Here is a 22,852-nt window from a genome sequence, read left to right as displayed (position 1 = left end):
TTGATCTTTCTTATTGTAACCCTGTATTCTGTAATTGTAGTCTTGCCCTGCTACTTTGTACAGCTGTATGATTGTCACGGTTGACTTGCCAGACTACTCGTAGAAGAACCCCTCTCACTGTATCAGGTAAAATGTGACAATAAAGTGGAATTTGAAACCATCTGAAAGGTGGCAAATAAAATTGATCTTCCCAGAAGATGCACTCAGCCTATCAGAAACTTGAGTACACACCCAGTCTGATTCAGGGTGTAGCATAGATTTACATGGAACATTATAGCACAGTGCAGGCCCTTCAGCCCTCGATGTTGTGTTGACCCATATATCCTTTTAAAAAAGTACTAAACCCTCCCTACCCCATAACCCTCTATTTTCCTTTCATCCATGTGCCTATTTAAGAGTCTCTTAAATGCCCCAATGTTTCAGCCTCCACCACCATCTGCAGTAAGGTATTCCAGGCACCCACAACTCTCTGTGTAAAAACTTATGCCTAATGTCCCTCAACTTCCCTCCCTTAACTTTGTACACATGTCCTCTGGTGTTTGCTATTCCTGCCCTGGGAACCAGGTGCTGGCTACCTCTCATAATCTTGTAGCCCTCTATCAAATCTCCTCTCATCCTTCTATGCTCCAAAGGGAAAGGTCCCAGCTCGGCTAACGTTGCCTCATAAGATTTGTTTTCCAATCCAGGCAACATCCTGATAAATCTCCTCTGCACTCTCTCCACAGCTTCCACATCCTTCCTATAATGAGGTGACCAGAACTGAACACAATACCCTAAGTGTGGTCTCACCAGATATTTGTAGAGTTGCGACATGACCTCTCTACTCCTGAACTCAACCGCCCTATTAATGAAGCCCAGGACCTCAATTATGAAATGACCCAGCCAATGGAAATGATGCTGCTTTATCTCAGCCTCAAAAATGTTGCTTCCTAATATCATTGATATTTTTGTCTTTACTACCTTATGAAGCATTCCAATGGGTGAAGATTGGAAAAAAAACTCTGCATCCATTAAATTGAAGAAGAGCTAGGAATGGTTCAGAAATGCCTATGACCAGGTTTTTATTCCTCAGTCATCAGCTCATCACGTTACAGCTTGAGGAACCTTGGTCTATCATTCACAGATTGTTGGCAAGGCCAGCATTCAATATCCAACCCCAAGTGCCTTTGAGAAGGTGGTGGATAGCCTTCTGTAAATCCTACCAGTGGAGGTACTCCCACAAAGCTATTGGGCAGGGACACCCAGGATGTAGACCCAGCAGTGATGAAAGAACTGGAGTGTCTTCTCAAGACATGGTGGAATCTAATGTGCATTCCATGAATTTTTCGATCCCAGTCCGTCTCTGATTGGTCCTGCTGGATCAAGACCCAATGCAAGTTTGAAACACAACTTCTCATCTTCTGTCTGGGCAACTTGGAACCTCATGGAATCAAATTTTCCAGCTTTAAATTTCCTCCTCTGTGTCAGAGCTCAACATTCAACCTGCTATTGTTTTGGCTCAGTTTTTCTTACTCTGTTGGTATAGTGTGGTCTTCTGGGCACATCCTACTGTCCCATTATTGACAGCACTTGGCACATGTAAGGAAGCTTAACCTGAGCTGTAGGATCTTGGAGTTTCACAGGCCCTTCAGCCCAGCCTGTGCATGCTGATCAAGGTATCTACCTGAGCTCATTCCATTTGCCTGGGTGCAGTCCATACCCTTCTAAATGATTATGATAATGAGTTTATTATCATATAAAATGTTGCTGCAGTTGAACAAACTATAATTGAATCGTAAATGAATTAAAGGAGACAATGAATACATAAGAGAGATAGATTATTAATATTCACAGTAATTCTGGTGCTAAGAAAAGTCATCTACACTATCCTCGCGTCCATCAGAATATAGTTTACTCAGGCAAATGAGATGAGAACTAGGGGTATAGCATCAAGATTCAGGGAGTAGATTTAGATCAGAGACGAGGAGGAACTGCTTCACCCACAGATGAGTGATTCGGTGGAATTCTCTGCCCAAGGAACCTCATTATATGACACAGGCAGTTAGAATTTTGAAGAACAGGTTCATTAAAGGCTTTGGATAAGTTGAGTCCATGACAAGATCAGCCACAATCTTATTGAAGAGTGGAACAGGCTCGATGGACCAGATGGCCTACTCCTGCTCCTGATTCTCATGTTCTACCAAATTTCATGTCTTTGAGATGAGGGGGGGAAGCCAGAGCACCCAGGGTAAACCCATGCAAACTCCACACTGGCAGAAGCCAGGATCGAACCTAGGTTTTTGGTGCAGCTCCTCTCTGAGGTAAAGCACTTGAATGTTTTGAAATGCTTTGAAAAATCTGCTATCTCCTGAGAAATTCCCTTCACAGTAAGTTTTGCCTCTGAAGAACCCCACTCTATGAATTCATCAATCTTCTTGCTTTTCACCTAGGAACCATAAACGTAAACAACCCAAACCTTGATCGAGAAAGGAAGAAGGACTACCAGCTGATAGTGCAGGCGAAGGACATGGGACTTGATCAAGGGGGAAGGAGCTCCTCAGCAACTGTGCACATCTCTCTGACCGACATCAACGACAACGTACCCTTCTTCCAGCACAGTAAGATTCATTTCACACAACTGGTAACCAAGGTCAGGGAATGAGGCCATTCATTCATGGTACCTCCAGCTGGCAATTGCCAAGTGTCTCAGTTTGGAAAAGTCCAATCAATCTTCAGCATTCCAAAATTGTTGGGGAGGAGATAAAAAGCAGTAAATGAGAGAAACCCATCCAGCCAGGCAGTATAAAATCACAAGAGGTATCCGTAGGGTGGGTCGTCAGGTTATCCCCAGGGCAAAAGCACTTCACACTTGACTATGTGCAAAGTGAGAGGAAGCATGTTTAAGGGAGATGCACAAGGCAAGTATTCAACACAGAGAGTTGGAATGGGCGGGCAAGGATAATGGTTGAAGCAGATACAATATTATATGGTGTGTGTGTGTGTGTGTGTGTGTGTGTGTGTGTGTGTGTGTGTGTGTGGGTGTGTGTGTGTGTGTGTGGGTGTGTGTGTGTGTGTGTGGGTGAGTGTGTGTGTGTGTGTGTGTGTGTGTGTGTGTGTGTGTGAGTATATGTGTGTACGCGTGTGTGCGTGCATGCGTGCGTGCGTGCCTGCGTGTGTGTGTGTGTACACGTGTGTGTGAGTGTGTGTGTGTGTGTATACGCGCGTGTGTGTGTGTGTGTGTGTGTGTGTGTGTGTGTGTGTGTGTGTGTGTGTAGGCCGAAGGGCCCTATTCCTCTGCTGTACTGTTCAATGTTTTATGCTAAACATGTGATTAGCTGAATTAGATATCAGCGTTTGAGCAAAATGCAGCCCTGGTTAACGTGATTTTGTTGTACCTGAAGAGCAATACAATTATTCGGCATTGGAGTCGATCCCCCTTGGAGCTGCAATAGGGCGAGTGAAAGCAGAGGACTTGGACGAAGGAGAGAATGCAAAAATATTGTACACAATTGAACGTAACAGCATGTTTCAAATCATAACCGATCCACGTACGCAAGAGGGAGTAATAACTTTAAAAAAGGTGAGCTGTTAGGTCAATCAACCCTTGTACTGGGTGACAGGATGGATTCTCTACAGCTGGCTCTGCCCTGGGGAGAGGGACAGTTTATGATTCCAAATATACATATATATCAGGAAATTATGTAAGTCTGGGACTCCTTGATCCAGTGCACTGAAGGGCAACCTAGTCAGGATCTCATGATCATGGCAGATTTTGATTGAGGGAGCTCTGAGGGAAAGATCTTGGAGGGATGTCAGAGGCTGGGAACTGGAACGAAGAAACAATCTGCTGGAGGAACTTAGCGATTCGAGGAGAATCTGTGGAGGGAAGATGGACAGTCAATGTTTTGGTTCAAGACCCTTCATGTGGTCTGTTAAAGATAAAGGGTCTTGGCCCAAAAGATTGACTAATCATTTCGCTCCATAGATGCCCCCAACTTGTCGAGATTTTACCAATTCCTCCATTTTTTTTGGTACATATGTGTGGCAAGGTAGAGTCAGAAATTGTCACAATAAGAGAGTCCAGGCCATCCAGTGTGAAATTCAGAAGAAATTCCTTCCCGCCAAGAGTGGAGAGGACATGATCCACACTCCTCCACTGGGAGGGAACGATGTGTAAGTGGAGATACAATGAAGAGGTGGCAGGACCAGTATAAGAGAGAGAAGAGGAGAGAGGATTACCCTGAGGACTTCAGCATAGAGTAGTTGGGCTGAATGGCCTGTTTCTGTGTGGTATAACATAAATGGTATTGGTTATTGTAACCATTAAAATTCCAGCTAATTCCAGGAATGGTCCTTGGTGTACAACTCTACGACTCCTGCTTAAGGTGAGAGGAGGAAAGTTTTGGAGAGATGACAGAGGGAAATGTTTTATGCAGAGAATTGTGGGTGGCTGGTATTGATTGCCAGGGGTGGTGGTGGAAGTTGGAACAATAGGTGCATTTAAAAGACTCTTAGGTAGGCATATGGATGCAAGGGTTATGGGTGCTAGGGGTGGCAGGGGAGGGAAGGATGGTAGAGTAGGTTTATATAGGTCGATGCAACCTCGTGAGCTAAGGTGCCTGTACACTCTCCTATAATGTTCCATGTTCTGTGACTATAATGTGTTACTAACATCTGTGTGACATGTCTGGCAGTTCAGGCTGGACTAATGGAGAGAGAAAATCTGAGCCAATGTCACAAGGATGACTTTTGGGTTCAAGAACTGTTTCTTTCCAAAATGTGATAAATTCCTTAAATCTCCCTCAGCTCACTGAACAGGGACTGCTCCAACACCACAATAGAACTATCTGCACTAATACAAAACACTTTTTTTTGTCCGAGACTAACTATGGATACTTATTATCCATCTCTTATAGTCATTTTTAATTCAATTAAGTTTGCTATTCTCCGGTTTTTTTTGTGCAACTACCTGTTTTGATGCAGAGCATTGTTGCCCACTTTCTATACCAATAGCCCCTGGACTTTGAGACTCAGCAGCTTCACCGCGTGGGGATAGAAGCAGAGAACCCGACACCGGTGAAGGGGAAGAGATACAAGACCAGGACTACGCTGGTGATTAAAGTGCTGGACGTCGATGAGCCTCCCGTGTTCAGCCAATCCCGCTACATCTTCAGTGTGGCCGAGAACCAACACGATGCCACACCTGTGGGTCGTGTTTCAGCAAGTGACCCAGATCGGACCAAAGACCCCATCAGGTGAGGGCAGTCAATATACATTCTCACTGAAGTCGTTCCATAGCGACAGACTGCAAGCACTTTGGAGCAATGAAGGATGAGAGGTGACCAAATAGTGGTGTATATAAGATTATGAGGGGCAGAGATAGGGTGGCCAGCCGGCATGTTTATGGTGGGAAGACTAGAGCCAATACCAGAGGACATCTGTTAAAGGTGAGTGAAGGAAAGTGTAGGGGAGAAATCAGAGGTAAGTGTTTGTTTTACTCAGAGAGCGACGGGTGCCTGGAATGTATTTCTTTAGGCTGATTTAAAAAAAGAACATTTAAAAGACTCTTTGATAAACATATGGATGTAAGAAAAATAGAGGATGTGAGGTCGGGGAAGATTAGATTGTGGAGTAGGTTTACATAGGTCAGCAGAACATTGAGGGTTGAAGGGCCTGCACTGTGTTGTAATGTTCTATGTTATTTATTTACCTGTCCTTTAATATTTATTATTTCTTTCTGTCTTGACATATTGTGGTAATTAATAGAGTGCGATTGTAGTTGTTGTATCTTACATACCTGTATGGCTGCAACGAGAATTTTTATTTATGTGCATGACAATAAACTTTCATTACATGAAAACATTTCAGTAGTATCAACGTGGTTAAATTAATTGACCAGCAATTCACTAATTCTGAGTTCAAATCCCAGCATGGTAGGTGTGATTTTTAAATAACTTGGGTCAACAATGAGCCTCATGGTCTCAAAACTTGGTTCACTAATACTATGCAAAGGGATAAAGCCCTAGCTAGCTGGTTGAGATGTGAATCTGAACCTGCCCCATGTCATTGACTGAAATGGCCTTGGAAGCGATTGTGCTGTAGATGGCTCAACTCCTTCTCAAGGCACCATGAGGGATGAGTAAGAGATGCTGGTCAGATCCTTAAAAAAAATGGTGGGAAAAAAAGCTGTCAAATAACAGCAGAACATGATGGAGGCAGTGTTAGAGAGGGAGAGGGAGAGAGGGGGACAAAGGGAGAGGAGGGAGAGGTAGGCAGAGAGAGAGAGGGGGGCAGAGGGAGAGGGAGAGAGGGAGGGAGGGAGAGGGAGGGGGAGACAAAGGGAGAGAAGGGAGAGGTAGGAAGAGAGAGAGGGGAGGGAGAAAAAAGGAGAGAGAGGGGACAAAGGGAGAGAAGGAGGGAGTGGAAGGCAGAGAGAGAGGGAGAGACAGAGATAGAGGGAGAGAGAGGAAGGGACAGAGAGAGGGGGGAGGGAGAGTAGAAGGCAGAGACAAGGAGCGAGGGAGAGGGAGAGAGGGGGGACTGAGTTCATGCTGTGGGTCAATGTCCTTCCATCAGAACTGGTTGTTATTTTAATATTTAAAAAGTGCAAAGATGGCAAAAAGGGAAATGGGCCAAATGGCCAGGAAGGAAGATCATCAGCCAGGATATTGACTCTTTTTCTCCCTACACAAAGTGCTGAGTGTTTCCAGTATTTTCTGGCAGTTCAGGGAAATCCAACAGTGATGCGCTGTTAGACAGAATCAGACACACACAAGATAAAGACTGTACAACAGGCTTTAATCACAAAGACTTCCACAGAGCCAGGCTGGCTGTAGCTGAAGTAATTCTGAGAGAGACTTCGGAGGCTGGCGCAGGCTTAAACCCCGGAGGGTGATTGACACCTGACCGGGTGGGGCTTGATCCATTCAGGTTGACTGATTGACAGCCGGCCAAGTGTAGTCCTGTCCCCCTTACTCTCCTGCAGGTACAGAGGTTTCCCCCTGCAGTAGGCCGGCAGTGTACCACCACATCAACCATGCTGGGTTTGCTTTCCAATGAGCTGATAGAGATGAGACAACACCACTGTTCCCTCGCCCATGGCCACTGTTGATTGTATTCCACACTGAGAGCAACAAGCCAAGTTTACTCTTAAACTAAAACAATGGAAATCATAGCTAATCCTGCAAGGTACATTGGACCATTTGGCATATGGAGGAGGACATTGCTTTATTGAGTTGTAAAATGGAGTTATGATGTTCAGTTGAAGATCCAGGTGCTGGAATCTGGGAGTAATAACAAACCATTGGAAGTACTGAGAAGGACAAGTAGCATCTGTGGGAGGGGTGGGGAAGAAGGAATTGACATTTCAGGTTGAAACCCTGCAGCAATGATGTTTGGTTTGTGCATTCAGTTCTCCGAGAACACAGGATGCATATTGCAATTTCCATTGAAATGGAATTCAACATTATAACTGGCCAGAAACCTTGGATTTGATCTATAACTCCTTCCTGGAGATCTGTTATTCGCTATATAAATCCTACATTCATCAGTGAGATTCCAGCCAGTGACCTTGGTTCTGTACACAATTGCCTAAAGGTGAAAGTTTAAAATGTTCAAAGATTATTTATGCCAAAAAATGGTTTGATATCCTCGTACAGACAGTGTTAATGGGTTTGGTTTGCTCCCAGGTACTCTCTATCGACTGGGATGGATTTATTCAAAATTGATGTTGATGGAATGATCTACACCAGAAAGCAACTGGATCGAGAGGCATTCTTTTGGCACAACATCACGGTAGCTGCCAGTGAAATGAATAAAAGCAGTAAGTGGCCACCCCAACGCTAAACACCCTGTCAATCCACACTAAGCCAGACTCCATGGAGTCAAGTGTCATAGATTTGAACAATACAGAAACAGCTCCATCAACCCTTCTGGTCGCCCATGCTGACCAGAACAACATATTATGGTTCTCTCATGAATCCATTTTCAGATTGAGAGTGGGGAATTCTCCTGGAGATCTGCTGCTCCAGATGTAAATCCCAACATCCATCCACTAGATTCCAGACTCCAACTCTCTCCCAGAGATCTGTTGTTTTTGATATAAATACATCATCCATCATCCATTCACTCGAACCCAGTCTATAACTCACTCCCAAATATTTGTTGTTTCGATATAAATCCCAATATCCTCCCACTAGATCCCAGCCTGTAACTTTCCTCCAGTGATCTGCTATTCGACTTGTAAATCCCAACATTCATCCAGTGGGTCCCAGTCTGTAATTCACTCCCAGAGATGTGTTATTTGATATTTTCATTCACAGCTTGAAGCCCTCGACCATTAGCTGCATTGATTGATAAGCTATGTGGTTAGCTCAGCTGACCAGATGTTCGTGGATCTGGATGCACAGCCAGATCAGACAGAACAGAGAAAGCACATCTCCTTCCCTGAAAGGCCTCGAATAAATTAAGTTTATTGTCATGCACATTAATACAATTTCCAGATGCAATGAAAGTTTAACTTCCCAGGTCAATAAAACACACCAACAACAGTTTAAGTATAATGAATAGGTAAGAAGTGGAAAAGACAATAGATATAAAAGAAAGACTATATAAATAATAAATATTCAAAGTCGTCCAGAGGTATAAAAAATGTGCTGCTCAGTAATGCAGACAGATCTTTGGTGGTCCCGGAGCAGTGTTATGGTAAAGGATTGTACGGGAAGGTTCAAGAACCTGATAGGTAAGTGACACACATGGGTTATAATAAGAATCTTGAGATTTCATCAATGGGATTAATGGCTTATTAATTCATTTAAATTCCACAAGGTCTGTGATAGGATTTGAACTCGTGACGCCACTTAAGGCCTGAGGAAGCGGCAGAAATATTAAAGTGGCATTTGAGTGGAGCAGCTCAGCCTGGATATAGCGCTGCACTGACCCTGAGCTGGGAAACTCATCTCACATTGAGATCTTTCAGGCCATTGGGACTGGGAGGTGAGGTTATTGATGGGTGCTTTCACCTTGAGATGGCCTTTGTTGAACTCACTGCAGAGTTCCTGGTGAACACCTGGCCTTTCACTTTCCGTTAAACCAAAGGTTTACTGTTATAACAGTTTATTTTTATAGTTATTCTTTGCAAGTATCTGTTTGGTTGCAGCAAATAAGAATTTCCGTGAGCATGTGCATTGTGCAATGTGTATGACAATAAATTCATTGTCTTCATGATTCTCACTGCCTGCACACCAGGTGTAGTTCCACACAGGTGTAGTTCCACAGGTGTAGTTCCACAGGTGTAGTTCCACACCAGGTGTAGTTCCACACAGGTGTAGTTCCACAGGTGTAGTTCCACACCAGGTGTAGTTGCACACAGGTGTAGTTCCACAGGTGTAGTTCCTCACCAGGTGTAGTTCCACACACCTGTGCTGATTTCAGATCTTCAGGAATTTTAAGCGTATTCCATTTCTTATTTTGCAGATTCTATATCCTACACCAATGTAGCAATAAGGGTCCTGGATCAAAATGACAATGCTCCAACACTTGCAGACAATTATTATCCCCATGTCTGTGAGGATGATCCATTTGGAACAGTGAGTGGAGTTTGTTAAGTTCTATTGAGTAATGCTGGATCTACATGTGACCACTGTTCGTTTTCTCTCTCTCTCTCTCTCTCTCTCTCTCTCTCCCTCTCTCTTTCATACATATATACTCACACTCTCTTTCTCTCACACATTCTCACTCACTCCAACTCATGCTCTAACTTACTCTCTCTCTCTCCATCTCATTTTCTCACACTCCCTTGCTCTCTTTTTTTATCTCTCCCTCTCTCTCTCTATCTCCCAGTGTCTATTTAAAATTCTGTTAATCTGGCATATTTAGAACTGTGGTGGCACCAGAAAGACAGACTTTCCAGATTAGTGATTATCACACAGTTAATAACCCAACACTTTTAATTCCGACACCAGATTCAAGAGACCACAAATGCTAGAATTCAAAGCAAAAAGACAAACTGCCAGAGGAGCTGTGTCTTGATGAGGATCTCGTCCTGAAATATCTACTATCCTACTGCCTCCACAGATGCAGCCTGATTCATTGAGTTCCTCCAACACTTCCCTTTTTACTCTTTTAATTCAATGGTTTTTAAGATTGAGAGTGTTATAATAATTTTTCGTGAACTTATTAGGTTGCAAACAAGTGTGGGAAATGGGTCCCTGTGCATTTAACAGGAGTCACTAAAGAGGCTCCTGTGTTTAAAAGAAGCATGGGAAATCAGGCCCGAAGAAGGAATATAAAGGGAGTGTGGAACCCAGGTCCCGTGACTTTAAAGGGAGTGCAGGTGTATTAGAGAGAGTGCAAGGATTGGAAACAAGTGATGCTTTTTCTGGATCTCTCGTCAATGCCATGGAAATCTGGAGTCAGCCCTTTAACTTCATGTAAAATACTTTGATTTGCTTACTATCCAGGCAGGTCAACTCATAAAGCAGGCAGTGCAGTAATAAAGAACAAATAATTAAACCACAGTTTAATTTTTTCTTAAATTTAGTCATACATCACAGTAGCAGACCCTTCTGACCCACGACCCCGTGCCACTCAAATACCCCATTATGTTTTGAAGGGTGGGAGGAAATCAGAGGACACCCATGCAGACACAGGGATGGCGTACAAACTCCTTCCAGACGGCACCAGATTCGAACCTGAGTCACAGCCTCATGCTAGCCACAAGGCTAACCCAAGCTGGGGTAGTGTTACAATGGTTCAAGTAGTATAGGATATAGAAAAAGGATTCAGTTAAAAAGCAGTTCAGGGCATCATCTTTTGTCAATGTGAAGTCCATTTAAGAGTTCAATGACAGCAAGAAAGAAACTGTCCTTGAATCTAGAGGTTTCAAGTATATTCTGCTGAATGGGAGGTTGGAGATCTTCAAGAGAAAAGTCATTTTCTGCCCCAAACCCATAGCATATGATTCTCTAAATAGCTCTTGATCCCTTGTCTTGAACATCCAGAGCTTCCTCAGCTTTCTTCAGCGGAGAATTCCAAAGACACTGAATGGCCTACCCTGGTCCTAGTTCAAAGTCCTCATTACACTTCTGTGTAAATTATCCAGTAACACAACATGCATGAGAAGGCACAAAAATTCACTCATTCAAAAATAAAATAAAAATCTTCTCATTGCTCCCCTTTAAGCAGAAGATACAGAAACATCAAGTCCAGCACCTTATCTTCAAGCTCTTGAAACTCCCTGTTCTACCCTCAATTTAACCATAAACTTCTCCAGGACCACAGCAAGTTCTGTTTGCACAATTGAAACATAACTTTTTTTTCTTCCACTGTGAATATTTATTTATTCATCCTTTGAAATTTATGATCTCTTTTTCTGTTTTGCCATGGTGTGGTAATTTAATGTATACTACAGTAAAACCCCCAGTATCCATCACTATGGGGATTTGGTGGGGGGGGGGGGGATTGGTAGATGACTGATAAGTATATTTGCCGGTTGCTTGAGATTGGATGCTGCATAATTGGCAAATTAATTGCTGGTGGCGGCAGGGGACGGGGGACAGGGGGGGGGGGGGGGGGCAATTTTGAACTTACGGTTTTTTTTACCTATTTATTTTCGGCTTTTTTTTTGCTGGTTGTTTGAATTGAGGATAACAAGGATTTTACTGTACTCGGAGCATGTATACATTGTACTCACGTGTATGACAATAAAATTGCATCTCATCTCATCCCCTCACGCCTCTCCCTTAAACTTGTGTATATGACAATAAACTTTCATGACTCATTGCTCATTATAATCATAAATGTTATGTTACAGAACATTATATATATTAATGGGATTAACCCCTCTGAGTTATGGGTTTGCAAATGAATTGTGACTGTGTAAAGTACTCCTTCTGTGTTGCACAATATGTCAGGTTACTGCTGTGCGTATTTATATTAAAACATGCCATACACCTCACTGGATTGCAATTTGATTTTCAGGTAATCCAAAATATTTCTGCTGTGGACAAGGATGAAATAACACCAGATGTTAAATTCTTCTTCAGTATTCCACTGAAGACCAGCAACTTCTCTGTGAAGAACGATGGGAGTAAGTCCATTCATCTGGGGGCTGAGATCCAACCTTGGGAGAGAAATTCCTCATCCCCAGAACCACCCTGCCGAGTAAAACACAGACGGTTAGCGTAATGGTTAGCGAAGTGCTATTACTGCGTCACCAACCTGAGTTCAAATCCATCTGTAAGGAGTTTGAATGCTCCCCCCGTGACCATGTGGCTTTCCTCTAGATACTCCAGTTTATTCCTGCATTCACGAGCGGGATCAGTAGGTTAATTGGTCAGATGGGTATCTTTGGGGGGTGCAGGCTCAAGAGCCAGAACGACCTGTTACCATGCTGTATTTCCAAATTAAAATGAATTAACTTTTTAAAAATAAAATTCTTACATTATCTATTTCCTCCTTTCTTTCTCTCTCTTTCACTCCCTCGCTCCCCATTCCTCTGTTGCTCTCCAGACCGCTCTGCCAGTATCATGGTGAACCAGGTGGACTTCAACCAAAATGAGGTCAGCAAGTTCTCCATTCCAATCGTCATCTCGGACAATGGAACCCCTCGCTTGAGCAGCAACACTACGCTGGAGATAAGCGTGTGTTCGTGCGACCGAGACAGGAATCCGATTAACTGCAGTCACTTTGCTGCGCTCAACTCAGGAGTCACAGTCACCACCCTGTTGATAATCTTCCTCTGCATCATTGTTACCACCAGTGAGTAAGCCCTCCTTGTGTTTTCACCATGACCTCCTCCTATGTTTGTATTGTGTGCACTTCTGGTCACCGAACTACAGGAAAGATATCAATAAGATTGGAAGAGTGCAGAGAAGATTTACTAGGACGTTGCCGGGACTTAAGGTACTGAGTGACAGAGAAAGGTTAAACAGGTTAGGATTTTATTCCCTGGAGCACCAGAGGATGAGGTGGGATTTGACCGATTTGATGAGGGATGTAGTAGAGTAAATGCAAGCAGGATTTTTCCACTGATACAGTGCTGTCAGTGTTATACAAGGTACACCTGTATTCTTTTTCAACTTAAGGATGGGTTTGTTAGCAACCCCATCGTAAGTTGAGGAGCACCTGTATAAAAAAAACTTCCCTCTCACATCTCCCTTCAACATTCATGCCCCCCCACCCCCACTTTCAATGTATGTTCTCTCCCCGTGACATTTTTACCCTGAGCCTTTGACTCTGTAGAGAAATCAACCCGCCATTTTTTTAATTCATCACCAATAGAACATCTCCTTTTCAGTTCTACCCCTCTGGAAATGATCCCAAGAGATCAGTTTCCACAATTTATAATCATAAAAATACTAATTGCAGTTTTCAGCGTGTAATGAATAGACTAAGATTTCTCCCCTACCTGGCAGAAAAGTAAAGTTGTTGAGAAAGGCTTCTTTGCATCTCCACAAATTCCTTCTGGCAATTATTTTCAAATCTGCCCTGATGTCATTGGCTGACTCTCTTGAGAGTTAAAACAGCTTCTCCCTATATCCACCAGTGAAACCCCAGTTAAGGCGAGATCTCTCCTTAACTTCACTGCTCTGTGGAGCTCATCTCCAGAATCTTCATTGAACTGATTGAATGTGCTGCTATAAATAGTTGGGCATAGGTTAGATGGGCTAAAAGGCCTGTTTCTGTGCTGTAGTTTTCAATTGTTTCATGGTCTTGATAAAATTGGCTACAGTTTTCCTGCTGGGACCTAAATTATTTATACTGCATTTATAAAATATTTAAAATGTATAAATAACTTACGATTTTATCAGTTTATTCTGAGTTCCTTTGGCTTTGCAAGAATTCTATCTGCCTTCCCTACAGCTAACAACCTGCCCTGCCTCCTTAAGTCAACACTAAGGATTTTGGAGTGAGGGCCCACAGTGGACTGAAATGAGGGGAAATGTCTTCACAGGTCATCTTGGGGACTCTCTACCCAAGAAAGCGGTGGAGGCCCAGCCTCTGATTTCGCTTAAACCTGAGGTCAAGAGATCATTAAAGGGAGATGGGGACAGGGCCAGAAATAGCATTGACTTTGAAGATCAATCATCTCCTCTTTGATTGGTATGGCAGGGGCAAGGGGCTGAACAGCCTATCCCTGTTCCTATTTCCTTTGTTCTTAATTATTTGCAACATTTGGTCATCCAGAATTGAATACCCATCATTAAATGCCTTGGAACAGAATGGCCTGGGCTAGTTTAGAGGCTGTGTACCCACATATAAATTGAACAGGGTAAAGGTAGCATACTAAAGGCCATTGGTTTACCAGGAGGGCTTACAAAACTGCCTGGTGGGCATCTTAACTAAAACACAAGAATAGATTTAATTACATGTATTTAATTTCATTGTTGCAGTTATACAAAACCTTTGACCTCACTTGGAGGATTGTGTGCATTTCTATCATCCCACTACAGGAAGGACGTGGAGGCTTCAGGAAAGGGTACAGAACAGGTTTACCATGATGTTGCCTGGTTTAGAGGGTGTACGTTATGGGGAGAGGTTGGGTTGTTTTTTTCTGGAGCCTCGGAGAATGAGGAGAAACATGATAGAAGTTTATAAAATCATAAGGTCGACAATCAGTATCTTTTCCCCAGGGTAAAAATGTCACAACGTGCATTTAAGGTGGGGAGGGGAAGTTTTAAAAAGATGGGCAAGGTATGTATTTACACAGTGAGGGCCTGGAATGGGCTGCCAGGAATCGTGATGGAACCAGATACAATAGTACTGTTTAAGAGGCTTGTAGATACATGAATGTGCTGGAGTTGAAGGGATATGAATCATGTGCAGGCAGCAGAGTTTTAGTTTAATTTGAACATTATGTTCAGCACCAACATTATGGGCCAAAGGGCCTGATCCTGTCTTACAAACCTATAAAATCCATGAAGGCACTTTGTTCCTTCATCTCCTTTATATGACCCTGTAACCTGGTGCCTCTTTGACCCAGTGATACCGTGACCCTGAACTTACCTCCTGAACAATTCCAATGATTTTCCTGCAAGTCTGCTCCCCACCTTCCACTCCTGATGAACAGGAGCGCAACGACAATTCATTGCCCATATCCTCACCCCACTTTGTACACTGTGTCCAGCAATGGGAAGGATGTCATCCAGCTGGAACAGGGCCAGAAAGGATTCACAAGGATGCTACCGGGAATGGAAGGTTTGAGTTATAAGAAGAGGATGGATAGGTTGGGAGTTTTTTTTTCCCCTCCTTGAGCACAGGCATCTGAGGGATGACATTTTAGAGGTTTATAAAATCATGAGGGACATAGTGCAGGCAAACAGTTGGGAGGTTAAACCAGGGCAATATTTATACTGAAGAGTGTTAAAGAGCAGAGAGACCAAGGAGTACACGTATATCACTCCACAAAAGTGGTGATCCAGATAGACAAGATTATGAAGAATGTATCTGGCACGGTTGTCTTCATCATCAGGGACATGCGTACAGGAGCAGGGGCATCTTGAACCTTTCCCAGCGTAAGGAAGTCAAAAACTAGAGGGGATGGAGTTAAAGTGAGAGGAAATATAACTAAAATAGACCCGAGGCACAATTTTTTCACCCAGCATATGGAACAGACTGCTAGAGGAAGTAGTAGAGGCAAGGACAATTACAGATATTTAAGAGATGGTGAAACAATTACATGGAGAAGGGCCTTCCTGCTTCTCTGTCTCTAGCTTCCTCAACAACTAAAGCCCTGGAGATTTCTGCACTCCCATCCAGGCATTCAACTGTATCCAAGATAAATCGCTCCGCCAGTAAGTGACTCAGCTAGTGGAGATATTCTCTCATAGCTCCAGTAACGCGGCTTCAATCCCCAGCCTCTGGTGCAGCCCACATGGAGTTTTCATGTTCTCCGCATCATCCCAAATCTTGCAGGGCGATGAGCTGATTGGCCACCTTAAATCGGTCCTGTTGTACAGAGGCAGCGGAACTTGGGGAGAGTTAATGGGAGGGTGGGGAGAATAAAATGGGTGCTTGATGGTCAGCATAGAATTGTTGGGCTGAAGGGCCAGCTTTGGTGCTTCAGATTTCTGTGACTCCATGACCAATGAATGTCTAGAACCTGAGCTTAGGAATTCCCTCCCTGAATCTTTCCCTCCTTATCCTTTGACTCTTCTCACTGTACTCAGTATTTGGAGACAAATTCATAAACTGAAGGATCTCCTTAAAATTCACACTTGCCAAAGGATCTGGCCACTGTCCTAAAATCTCGTCTGTTCAGCAGTGCCTTGAGAGGTTGAAATGGCAGTTTTGTGAAGTCAGCAGATGTTGTACATCTGCCTTCCTTGAATTCACCTTGCAATGTTCATGACCTTCCCTTCTCCTTTCATCCCAGTCCTGGCAGTGCTGATCGTTCGTTGGAAGGTGCAGCGGCAGAGTGCCTTTGGGAGGCTGGTAAACATTCCTGGTGAGATCCGGGAGCAATTGGTAAAGTACGATGAAGAAGGGGGAGGAGAAATGGACACCAACAGCTTCGACATCACCATGTTGAACTCTCTCCGGACAAAAGGGGTGCAGCCGTTGAAGATGACTGATTGTGCACCGGTGTACGCCCAGGTCAGGAAGCCCGACAATGACATGGGCTCCGTGGTACAGATGAAGAAGGACGAAGCAGACGGGGACAGGGATGGTTTGCCCTATGACACGCTCCACATCTATGGCTATGAGGGATCCGAATCGGTCGCCGATTCGCTCAGCTCCCTGGATGTCTCTTCTGTCGACTCCGAGCAGGATTACGATTTCCTTAATGACTGGGGTCCCAGATTTCAAATGTTGGCTGAACTTTATGGATCTGACCCATACAGGGAGGGTTTGGGTTACTGAGATGGGAGGTGCAAGTGGAAGCAGGGCTCAGGTGGCGGAGTAGATATAAAATGCAATGGGATCATCGTGAGAAGTCAACTCAGCCTGTTGATCCAGTCAGGACATTTGTCACTTGTCAATCTCAACTCCTTCCACCCCTGCCTCATCCCCAATACACACCCAACTGACATTTAGTGGGGCAAAGTAAGAGGAAGAGGTCCTGCTGTCCTTCAAACTTGGGTTGTCCTTCAATTAGACCATAGCTGACCTGAATCTTAACTCCATCCTTCTGCCTGATCTCTTATCCATTTTTTTTATCAAGGTGCAACAAATTGCACTGCATCTCATTCCAACAGTCATAACCTTTCATCAATCAGAACTCAGCCAATAAGCTTTGGGTCGATTGTTGACCTTGCCTTACGGTCACTGAAAGGGCTGTATCATTTCAGAAATGTAACAGTAATTGATACATTGGGTGTGGCGACATCACTGGCAACATCATTGTCAATGGTGGGAAGCTGATGGAGTTGCCAAAGTGGCCACATAACTGGATTATATCAGAGACATTGTCTGAAGGCAGCTCAGAAACCAAAGCCATTGGGAAATTGAAGTCAAACTGGTTTTGGTCTGCAGCCCGAGTTTTCCCCATTCTACCTCTGCCCTTATTTCTGGACACAATAAATGAAGACTGATGTTAGAACAAGACATTGACTTGACTTGTCAAGAAGCTCTAGTTTTCACAGCGAGGGTGGCGGGTATATGCACAAGCTGCCAGAGGAAGTAGTGGAGGTGGAAACAATTACAACATGGATAGGAAATGACTAGAGGGAATATGGACCAAACGCAGGAATCTAGGACGAAGTCAGTCCAGCATCATAGACAGCATGGATGAGTTGGGCCGAAGGGCCAGTTTATGTGCTGTATAAATTTATGAATCCATACGATCAATCAGCCATTCCAAATGGTAGGTAAGACTCAAGAGGCTGAATGGCCTCCTGCCACTATTATGTTCCAAATGCAAGTTGAGGAGAAATGCAAGAATAATATTCATGAGTTTATTTATTCACATTGCACAATGTTCAAATGTACCAAAATTCTTAATTTGTGCAGCTGAACAGGTACTTCATTAAAAAAGACTGCGAGAGATAGATAACAAATGTTAACATTTATTCAAGTTCAAAAAAAGTGACATTTCAATGGTGGTGACCGATCTTTCTGTGGTCCCGGCAGATCTTTCTGTGGTCCTGGCATATCTTTCTGCACCTGGCAGATCTTTCTGTGATCTTGGCAGATCTTTCTACGGTCCCGGCAGATCTTTCTGCTCCTGGCAGATCTTTCTGTCGTCCTGGCAGATCTTTCTATGGTCCCAGCAGATCTTTCTGTGGTCCCGGCAGATCTTTCTACAGTCCCGGCAGATCTTTCAGCACCTGGCAGATCTTTCTGCGGTCCCGGCAGATCTTTCTGTGGTCCCAGCAGGTCTTTCTGTGGTCCAAGATTAGTTGATGGTCTGGATAATACAGGAAGGATCAGAGTCATCGCCTTTGGAAGAAAAAGAGTTCTTGAAGCTAGAGGTGCTGATCTTTAGGTTTCTGTACCTTCCGCCCACAAGTAGCAATGAAAGTTTTAACTAGGGTAATGGGGGTTTTTTATGATGTTGCCTGCCTCACTTCACTTCAATGGACTTTGCGTGAATGAGATTTGCATGAATTAAACTCCCAATTGGTTCCAATGTCCACCCTAGGTCTCAGGTGGCCCTTTGGGTACTGACTGTGGACATCCACTCACCTGATAGGGAAGTAGGAAAGAGAGCAGGTTTGATATTGCAAATGGTTGTTCTGTGATGTAATCCAGTTGAGCGGCCACTTTGGACTGAGCTCCATCAGCTTCCCACTGTTTGCATTCCACCAATCCGCGCTCGCAGCACACACACATTCAGATCTGACTTACACACAAGCTAAATTCAGGGGAGCAGGGCTAGGAAAGGCCATCTGATCTTTCACCTGGTTATGGAAGCCCCAACACCTGGCATTTCAACCACTGGCCTCAGGACCAATGTCAAGCTGGTGGTCTAATCTCTATTACCGGAAAAGCTTCATGGCTCTCACGGATCACAGCTGGGACTGGAACCAGAGTGGGATCAAGTCAGTGAGATCATACCAAAACCAAGAGCTGGAAAGTGGAATTATTCCGAATAGCTTGAAGACCAAAGAGTCTGCAGATGGTGGAATCTGAAACAAAGATCAGAATGGTTGAAGAACTCAACAGGTCAAGCAGCATCAGAGCAGATGTTTTGTGCCCTGACCTTGTATCCAAGGCCAAGAGGAAAGAATGCTCAATTATTCCTCTTCCATCTCAGTTCTGATGCAGGGTCTCGGTCTGAAACATCCCCTCAAGCTTTTGTGAAGCGTTCCGGCCCAAAACGTCGACCAATCATTCTCCCCCATGGATGCTGCTCGCCCCATTGAATTCATCGAGCAGATCGTTTTTGCTCCAGATCCCAGCACTGCAGTCTCCTGCGTGTCTCCAGGGCTTTGATATTATTCTGTTGCAAACCTTCAGGAATTCAGTCAATTGGCAATCGAACTGGACAAACAAGGTGCGCACTGCACATCTCTTTCATTCAATAGTCATGAAAACTCTCAGGTCTAATTATTCCTCCCTACATTTCAATGTAGTTTAACTTTTCAGCTTTATATTCTGATATCCAATTTAATATGTTGAAAAAGTTTGATGCTTCTGTGTAGTAAAGAATTCTCATTTTTCTTCTTTTGTTCAAATTATTTTTGAATTGTAACTTCAGTAAAGACCTGAAGCGCTGTGCACCAGGGCTTTCTCGGTCGTGTCTCCCTCCCAGGAGGAAAGTGTGTCCTTAGGTAATGTTTTTAACACTTGATATTGAGTGGGCTGTGATTGCTATCCAGCCAGTTTACCTGTGTTGTAGTGAAAGACTTATTAAGATGTTCGTTTTTAGCCTGTATCCTCAATAAGAATCTATTGATAAGTATTTGTAAATTTCAATAAAATTAATTCAACATGAAAACTGAATAACTGAACTTAAATGCTGCCATATTAGGAACATGTAGTCTTAACAGGTACATAAAAGAAAATATATAACACAGTACAGGCCCTTCAGCCCATGACATTGTACTGACCTGTGTAAATCTATTCCACAACAATCTATTGTTTTCCCTACTTCACACCCATAACCCTCTATTTTTTTCTGACATCTATGTGCCTGTCTAAGAGTCTTCTGCATGTCCCTATTGTACCAGCTACTACCACCACACCCAGCACCTACCATTCTGAGTAAAAAACTTTCCTCTACCATCTCCCGTAAACTTTCCTTCACTCACCTTAAACAGATGCTCTCTGGCATTTGTTATAGGCAAACCGGGTAAAAAGAGTAGGCTGTCCACCCCATCTCAGCCCTTCATAATCCTATACACTTCTATTAAGTCACCTTTGTCACTCCATAAAGAAAAGCCTTAGATCTGTCAACCTTGCTTCATAAGGCAGGTTCTCCAATCCACGCAATATCCTGGTAAATCTCCTGGAGACCATTTGGCCCCAAAGTTCTGTTCTGCTAATCAATGAGAACAGGATACGTTTGGGCTCAGCATCTTACAGTAAAATCTCCATCATCCAGCATTCAATCAACCAAAAACTCGAATGACCGGCCAAAAAATTCAGAGGAAATAAATAAATAAATCGCTAGAACTAAGACTGGCCGGATGGAGCCCAAGAGGGAGTGCTGAGACTTTGTTGCACAAGCACTGGTTTGCCCCGCTGAATGGGCAATGCCTCTCAATGTGCGCACATTCTTTTTGCTGTCACTATTTGCATGGTGAGTCGGCTTTGTCAGCGCGAGAAAGATGTGCCGAGGGCCTGTCCGAGATGTTTGCCTGGAGGTGAGTCAGGTTGCACAGGTCCTGACCTGGACACTTGCCGAGAGGTGATTTGCGTTGTGCCGAGGTCCTGACTGGGACACGTGCATGGTGGTGAGCTGGGTTGCGCCGAGAGCCTGACTGGGACACCAGGATGAAGAACCAGTCGAAGCCATTCTCTGCTGGGGCGACTTTCCCACAGTGTCTCCCTATCCCTGCCTAGTACTAAGGCTTCATCTGTAAACTTGGGGGCGTGGGGTAATTATGATGGCGGCATGTTAACAATGCTGTTACAGCGTCAGCGACCGGGGTTTGAATTTAAATTTTGTAAGTTATGGGAATTACTTGATTAAAGTGAACTTTACATAATTAAAGACTATACTGATTTATTTTTTCAAATTACATTTTGCACAGTCTTTAGTCTTTTACATGATGTATTCTTAGCACAGGTGTATTAGTTAGGCATTTTCAGTCAACCAGAAAATTTGCATATCCGGCATCCATGATCCCCATAGATGTCAGATATTGGGGATTTTACTGTACATCTGTGTTTTCCCGATAATCCTTCATACATTCAATTATCAAAGGTTTACCGATCATGAATTTCAAATTAACGAGTGTCTTGGTATGCTACAGTATTAATGAAAGAGAACTTAATTTGTCCAATCCATTTGCCACAATTTTTCCATTCACTCAATCTATTGATACTAATCAGTAGATATTTAAACAGAATGGAACATGCTGGAAGAACTCAGCCAGCCTAGTCACACCTGGAGAGTGGTACTAAATTCAAGTTCATTGTCATATGTACCAAGGATCAATGCTAAAGTTTACATTGTGAGCAGACCAATCAGTCATCCCATACCTGGTACAGCAAATGAGACACAAATCAGAAATGCAGAGAGAGATCTGTTGGGATGGAGCACAGGCAGCATAACTTTACTAGTTTGGGGTTCATTCGGGATTCTGATAATTAATAATGAAATTGCCCATGAATCTGGTGGTGTGAGATCTCACACTACTGAATCTTCTCCTCGACAAACCCTGTCGCTGCCTATCGCAGGTAAACAAGAGAGAGGGCCAGATGCTGGAAAACTGAAGCAACACACAAAGTGCTGGAGGAACTCACTAGGTCAGGCAGCATCCGCGGAAGGCAATCAACAGTCAACCTTCGGGCTAAAACCGTTCAGCGGGAATAGCAAGAAACAGGCAGATGCCCCAATAAAAGGATGGGGGAGGGGGAAGGGACATAGGCAGGCAGGTGATAAGTGAATACAGGTGGGGGGGTGGGGGGAAGAGCAGAAAAAATATGAAGCAGGGAGGTGATCCCTGCTCTCCTCAAGCTCCACAAACCATAGTTTCTTAATATTTGTTTCCATTTCTTCTCCTTGGGTCATACTTAATCACAAAAGACTAAGCTACAGAGGGTTTACAAGGGTGTAAATTCATTGAAAGAAGGGGGTGATTATATAACGATGAAGGGGACCTTATAGAGACTTAAGACAGGAATAGATAAGGAATAAGCAGGGAGATTATTTGTACTGACAGAACATCGCCGCTGTTCCCTCTCAGCTGCACACACACACATTTTGTGACCAGTGCACAAAGGAAATTAAAATGTGCACAAAAGGTTAGTGACCTAAAATAATGTAGTAATTAATAATTATACTTATTGAAAATAATCTCTGAGCTAACTGTTTCTGTTAACTAGTTAGTCATTTTTTCAAATATCTGTGCATTTCCAAGTTGTCCGAGGCTCTGTCCTCAATCTGAGTAAATACCTCAAGGACCAGACTCAACAAACTTTTGATGACTTTCACATTTACATCAACGTTGACCATTCGTTTTCTCCCACTAATGCTAATGAACCACACAGTTCCTCGAGCAGATAATGTTTAAACGATTACACGTAGGAGCAGAATTAGGCCACTTGGCCTTTCGAATCTGCTCTGCTATTCAAAATTTGGCTGATGTATTTTTCCTCTCAACCCCAAACTCCTGCCTTCTCCCCATAACCTTTGACACTCATATTGATAGGATGGACAGCCAGCATCCTTTTTCCTGGAGTGACATCTGTTTAAGATAGGGGAGGAAAGTTTAGGGAAGATGTCAAAGGGAAGTTTTTTTTATTCAGAAAGTGGTGGATC

At 43.6% G+C, this 22,852-nt stretch overlaps 1 protein-coding gene across 1 annotated transcript in view; it reads left to right on the top strand.

Annotated features, from left to right (window-relative positions):
• The window catches only part of LOC138745023 (cadherin-5-like), a 39,056-nt gene extending 19,195 nt beyond the window's left edge, over positions 1 to 19,861 (top strand). The window contains exons 5-12 of the mRNA XM_069902046.1: positions 2,430 to 2,597; positions 3,381 to 3,559; positions 4,993 to 5,234; positions 7,668 to 7,801; positions 9,454 to 9,566; positions 11,959 to 12,067; positions 12,490 to 12,738; positions 16,355 to 19,861. Of these exons, the coding sequence (XP_069758147.1) occupies positions 2,430 to 2,597; positions 3,381 to 3,559; positions 4,993 to 5,234; positions 7,668 to 7,801; positions 9,454 to 9,566; positions 11,959 to 12,067; positions 12,490 to 12,738; positions 16,355 to 16,842 (1,682 nt within the window). The 3' untranslated portion in view covers positions 16,843 to 19,861. The remainder of the gene's footprint in view (positions 1 to 2,429; positions 2,598 to 3,380; positions 3,560 to 4,992; positions 5,235 to 7,667; positions 7,802 to 9,453; positions 9,567 to 11,958; positions 12,068 to 12,489; positions 12,739 to 16,354) is intronic.
• Positions 19,862 to 22,852: the final 2,991 nt, after the last annotated feature.

The sequence above is a fragment of the Narcine bancroftii genome, chromosome 10 (genome assembly GCF_036971445.1).
Source record: "Narcine bancroftii isolate sNarBan1 chromosome 10, sNarBan1.hap1, whole genome shotgun sequence".
NCBI classification, from domain to species: domain Eukaryota; kingdom Metazoa; phylum Chordata; class Chondrichthyes; order Torpediniformes; family Narcinidae; genus Narcine; species Narcine bancroftii.
Note: the sequence above shows the minus strand (reverse complement) of the source record. Positions and strands in the feature narration are given on the sequence as shown.